Below are 6,228 nucleotides of genomic sequence, written 5' to 3'. Positions count from 1 at the left end.
TTGAATTTCTGTCACTATTTAAAATGGGAGCGAAAGATAAGAGAGTTAAAAACATCAATAATATATTTTGAAAATGCAACAGTATAATATAATTAACTAAAAATAGAGATCTTATTTCAAATGCTTTCAACATGTTGGTATTTACAGATTAACCCCCTGATTCAAAACTATCATTTATTTATTTCCTATTTCTCAGTTTCTGGTAAACTCTCAGATCTCACGCTGACATGAGGAATGTGATGGGTGTGTGTGTGTGTGTGTGTGTGTGTGTGTATGTATGTGTGTGTGTGTGTGTGTGTGTGTGTATGTGTGTGTGTGTGTGTGTGTGTGTGTGTGTGTGTGTGTGTGTGTGTGTGTGTGTGTGTGTGTGTGTGTGTGTGTATGTAGTGTGGTTGTGTGGTTGTGTGTGTGTGTGTGTGTGAGGTGGTGAATCCAGTTTGGCGTGGCTCCTCCCGGCCTCTGATTGGCTGAATATTTTCCTCTGTGTTGTGAAATAATCTGAATAACGAGTTCCCCATGTTAACTGCAAACTGTCCGAGGAGTCTCTGATCCCACCGGCCTGTTCTTCTTCTGTGGTGTTAGTGCGTGTACACACACAGGCCGTTTCTCAATCGCGAGGATACTGGCTTGGTAGTCGCATACTTCCAAGTCACTTCCTTCAGAAACGAAGCAAGTATACTTCCAAGTCACTTCCTTCAGTAACGAAGCAAGTATACTTCCAAGCCACGGCTTCGGAAAACGAAGAAGAATGGAACAGGCTAACAAGTGTGCCACTCTCTCTAACGGTTTCAACATAAACTGTACCGAAAATAAATCCCTCACGATGTCTATCTAATTATGAACTTGCTTTACTTTCAAGGAACACATTTATGGTGATAAAAAATGCAACGAAGTAACACATTTACCAACACATGTTCTACGCCACTACATGCTTACATTTAAATGTGTGCTGCGTCGGTTCAGCCATTCTCCGCAAGGGTTTTTGAAATTGGTCCGTGCGCAAAGCATTGTGGGGATTTGAAGGACGCAAAGTCTACCCATGTGCAGCCTCGAAATTACCCCCAAACCAAGGACGTGGCCTCGGTGGAATTCCAAGTATGCTGGAGATTGGAAAAGTCCTTCGGCGTCACTCGATGACGTAGCATCCTTGAAATATTGGCTTGGAAGCCAGTTTCCTCGCGATTGAGAAACGGCCACAGGAGCCTCATCCCAATACCCCTCCTCGACTCCTCCTTTCCCTCACTCGCTTCCCTTCCTTGCGTCTTAGCTTCGCCTCCGTAAGATGCGAGCGAGAGACACGAGGAGTTGACGCGAGGACAGAGGAGTCCTCAGGTATTCATTGGGATGTCCTCGTTCACTCAAACGTCACTCTTAAACGACGTCTGTTACTGATGACATGTGCACAGCTGTGTCCTCTCTCATCGGGCTTAACTGAATAACTCTTTAGAACCGGCCCATTTCTGGTTAAATATTTATTTAAATGAATCTTTCTCTTGTTAGTCAAGGAATTCAATGTATGATGGTTGGTCCTGCTTTTGTGTTCCGTGTTGGTGTAAAATGTAGCCTACATTTAAATACAACTATAATTATATTAATGTGAAGACTTTTAGAAATGAATTGAACATAATAATTCCCACGGAGCTGTGAGCACTTATACATTTATGTGATGCTTTTCCACTCATCTTCCAGTTGTGGGTTTTCCTCTGTTGAAATGGACCAGCTGTGAAGGTGGGGGCGGGGCCAGCTGTGAAGGTGGGGGCGGGGCTTTTATACGCGAGTAGTGAAAACACTTCTGCGTAGTCTGCTCGCGTGTATCCTCCCTTTCGTCTCCTCCCGCACCCCTCCTCCCTCACCCCTCCTCGACTCCTCCGTGTGCATTTCAGCTATTGGGACGTCCTTCAAAATGGCGTGTCTTGATCGATTTCCGGGTCAAGTCCCGGAGGAGGGGACGAGGGGAGTCGAGGAGGGATATTGGGATGAGGCTTTTCTCATTTCATCAAATCCCCCTCCTCGACTCCTCTGTCCTCCGGTAGTGACCCGGAAATTAATTTCAGCGCGCCATGTTGAAGGACATCTAATTTCTCTAAATGCACTTCGAGGACCGAGCGTCGAGCATCGAGGAGGCTCTCTGGAGGAGCTCTAACCGAGGAAAGAGGAGAGAGGAGAGAGGAGACAGGAGAGAGGAGGCTCTCTGGAGGAGCTCTAACCGAGGATACACTGATGGTTCCTCCACGGCTCCTTCGTGGATGCATTTCCGGGAACAGAGATGTTTCAAAGAGTCGTGACGCACGGCCGGACTGATCTCAGCCAATCACAGCTCTGCATGCATCCCCTGGATATTATTTTATTAACTGCTCTCATCGCGATGTTTACAGAGAGAACAGCTGAGAGGTCCGTGCAGAAAGCAGAGCAGTGTGTATAATATATATCACTCAGTGTAACAGACCTACTCTCTGTCTCTGCTTTAGTTTAGTAGATATCTACAAACAAAGAGTCCAGATGATTCTAAAACCATTTAGTGATTCACAAAATAAAATACACAACGGCTGTAGCCTGTTTTAGGAGCTGTAGGTGCGTGTGTGTGGTAGTGTGTAGGTGTGTGTGTTTTACAGTGCGTAGATGCGGTGGACAGACAGGTCTCAGTTGGTTTGGTGTCCTCTGCTTACTTTTAATACTTGTAAATAAAACTTTTGGCCCGTAATTTATTTTCCTCATTGTAGCGACCAGAGGGGGGGGGGGGGGGGGGGGGGGGGGATATATCCAGTCTCTGATAGTGTTACGTTAATATGAGAGTGCTCTGTTTGATTCTGAAATTGCACCGCATAAGCGCATAATAGTGCGACACATTTGCGCTTCAGATGAGGAGGTGAGGCCCCCTCATGACTGCATGAACCCGTATGGCACAATACAACTCAGACTGGCTTACCTGTACGTCAATCGAGTGGCAAATGTCATAGTAAGGATGGATGATAGGCTAACTTAAAAAAAAAAAAAAAACTTTTTCAATGCCATGCGATCTACCGGTTGATCGCCGTATTAGGAACCCCTGCCCTAGAGGATGTTAGGACCCCCCTAGAGGAGGTGAGGTCCACCCCCCACTTATAAAATAGCACTTTACCCCTGCCTATATGCCGTGAGCTGATTATCGAGCCTTCACGGTGACAGTCGCGGGTACCGTGTGTGTGTGTGTATGTGTGTCTGTGTGTCTGTGTGTGTGTGTGTGGGGGGGGGTTGCAGTAGAACATTCCACTGCAGCGCCCGGCACCTTAATGGGAAACCCCACCTGTAAACTCTCCGAGAGAGAAAAAAGCCCGTAGTTCTGTTGCCGGGTTTCACAGGTTAATGAAGCTAAGCTAGGCTAACAGCTCCCCTGCTTCCTCTCAGTGAAACACACAGACACATGTTCATGGTTTTAATGTCTTTATAAGATGAATTCAGAAATACAAAATAAACAGGATGCTCATCAGTCTGCTCTTCCTCCTCCAGATGATCAGCGGGCCTCAGAAGTCTTTGTAATGCATCAGCCTACACACACACACACACACACACACACACACACACACACACACACACACACACACACACACACACACACACACACACACACACACACACACACACACACACACACACACACACACACACACACACACACACACACACACACACACACACACACACACACACACACACACACACACACACACACACACACACACACACACACACACACACACACAAAATAACAGTTTAAAAAAGCTGCCCTGATGTTTCTACGTCTAAAAACTTCAATGTTAATATTATTTAACATATTATATAATATAATATAATATTATTTCCCCCGTCTGTTACCCGACGTCAGCTAACTATGGAAAACATGTTATAAATTATTATAATTCTAAATAACATATATTTACTCAAAATATAAAATAATATTATTAATTAATTATATTTTTCTAATTCAATCTTTGATTTATATTTTTATTTTATGTTTAAATCTGGAAGAGCTTTTATTTATTGATATTTTTATTTTTCCTGAAGTTTTAATGATGATCAGATAAGGAGTTTCGCTTTGCTTTATTTAAAAACTACCGACCCCCTAGTGGCACACACAGGTAGTACAGCTATATCGTGAACACAAAGCAGCTGATTGGCTGACCTGAAGAGAGGGGCGTGTCCCTTGTTGTTGGCCAATGAGAAGAAGCCGCTGTGAGGGGAGAAGTCGAGGCTCGAGGCTCGATACACGATCTTCCTCTTTGAGACGGGGAAGTTCGAGAAAACACTGAGGGAGGGGAGATGAAGCTGGGGGGGGGGAGAGGGGGTTAATATCATCATCATCATCATCATCACCATCATCCTCCTCCTCACCATCATCACCCTCATCCTCCTCACTGTAACGCAGGTGATCTCTGGGCCATAGATCTCGGCCTCCGGCCTGCTTGTGTATCAGTGTCGTCCTTATTGGTGAAGTCTGTGGATTTGTTCCCTGGTTGTAGTTTGAAAGTGTTCCCCCTCCCGTCATGTCTGTAGCTGCTGATGTTCACCTGGTGCCCTGTGCTGTCCCCTCCCCCCTCACCTGTGTCTTGTTGGTTGATTAGTCTGTGTGTATTTAGGCTCTGTGTTTCCTCTGAGTGTGTGTGTGTGTGTGTGTGTGTGTGTGTGTGTGTGTGTGTGTGTGTGTGTGTGTGTGTGTGTGTGTGTGTGTGTGTGTGTGTGTGTGTGTGTGTGTGTGTGTGTGTGTGTGTGTGTGTGTGTGTGTGTGTGTGTGTGTGTGTGTGTGTGTGTGTGTGTGTGTCTGTGTGTGTGTGTGTGAGGTCCTTGTTGCTGCTGACTGTGTTCAGGGAGGACAGTCAGATTGAGGCTGTACCACAAGGAGCAATACATGCCCACACCGGGTTTTATTTGAACTCTCTGCCTCCTTGCTTGGTCGGGCCGCTCAACGGTCAGCTTCACAATCACCACCATCATCATCATCCACATCACCCTCCTCCTCCTCATCATCATCATCATCACCATCAGTATATGAATCCCTCACCATGCGCACCGCCTCGTCCTCGCTGCGTGAGGCCATAGCCAGGATCTCTGACGAGGGGTTAAAGGTCAGCGCGGTGACCGGGGTCAGCAGGTTCATCACAGCCTTCAGGGGGCGGGGCTTATCCGAACGGAGACACGCCTCCTGAGAGTAAACGTTCACCACACCCGACTGAGACCTAAACAACAACAAATATTATGAAAGAAAAAAATACAAATCTCAGGATTATAGATTTGCATTTATGCCACAAATAGATGAGATGAGAAGTACTTTATTGATTAGATATTATTATTTTGAGATATCAAGGTCTTAAACATGCAAGAAAGATCTGTGCCAATCAGAGAGCAGAGGGGGCGGGGCTTACCCGCAGGCCAGGTAGCGTCCGTCTCTGGAGGCGGCAATGGAGGTCCCCGAAACACACCCTTCATCAGAAAACCTGCTCACACACCGAGAGCTGCGCAGGTCCCACACATACACCTCACCCTCCTCTACAGAGAGAGAGAGACAGAGAGAGACAGAGAGACAGAGAGACAGAGAGAGAGACAGACACACAGAGAGAGAGAGAGACAGAGAGAGAGACAGAGACAGAGAGAGAGACAGAGAGAGACAGAGAGAGAGAGAGACAGAGAGAGACAGAGAGACAGACAGAGATACAGACAGAGACAGACAGAGAGAGATACAGACAGAGAGGGAGACAGAGACAGAGAGACAGACAGCGAGACAGACAGAGAGAGAGAGAGAGAGACAGACAGAGACAGAGAGACAGACAGAGATACAGACAGAGACAGACAGAGAGAGATACAGACAGAGAGGGAGACAGAGACAGAGAGACAGACAGCGAGACAGACAGAGAGAGAGACAGAGACAGAGAGACAGACAGCGAGACAGACAGAGAGAGAGAGAGAGACAGAGAGAGAGACAGACAGGGAGACAGAGACAGAGAGAGAAAGACAGACAGCGAGACAGACAGAGAGAGAGACAGAGAGAGAGAGAGACAGAGACACAGACAGAGAGACAGACAGAGAGAGAGACAGAGACACAGACAGAGAGACAGACAGAGAGACAGAGACACAGACAGAGAGACAGACAGAGAGAGAGACAGAGACACAGACAGAGAGACAGACAGAGAGAGAGACAGAGACACAGACAGACAGAGAGAGACACAGACAGACAGAGAGAGACACAGACAGAGAGAC

At 46.6% G+C, this 6,228-nt stretch overlaps 1 protein-coding gene across 3 annotated transcripts in view; it reads right to left on the bottom strand.

The window, feature by feature from the left end:
- Positions 1-3,403: 3,403 nt before the first annotated feature.
- utp18 (UTP18 small subunit processome component) overlaps positions 3,404-6,228 on the bottom strand; it is a 22,138-nt gene continuing 19,313 nt past the window's right edge. For all 3 annotated transcript variants that reach the window (XM_079643834.1, XM_079643832.1, XM_079643833.1), the window contains exons 11-14: positions 5,397-5,520; positions 5,036-5,210; positions 4,160-4,302; positions 3,404-3,525 (exon numbers count right to left, since the gene is read on the bottom strand). In XM_079643834.1, the coding sequence (XP_079499960.1) occupies positions 3,501-3,525; positions 4,160-4,302; positions 5,036-5,210; positions 5,397-5,520 (467 nt within the window). In that variant the 3' untranslated portion in view covers positions 3,404-3,500. The remainder of the gene's footprint in view (positions 3,526-4,159; positions 4,303-5,035; positions 5,211-5,396; positions 5,521-6,228) is intronic.

This window comes from Notothenia rossii, assembly GCF_949606895.1.
Source record: "Notothenia rossii genome assembly, chromosome: 8".
Taxonomy (NCBI): domain Eukaryota; kingdom Metazoa; phylum Chordata; class Actinopteri; order Perciformes; family Nototheniidae; genus Notothenia; species Notothenia rossii.
Note: the sequence above shows the minus strand (reverse complement) of the source record. Positions and strands in the feature narration are given on the sequence as shown.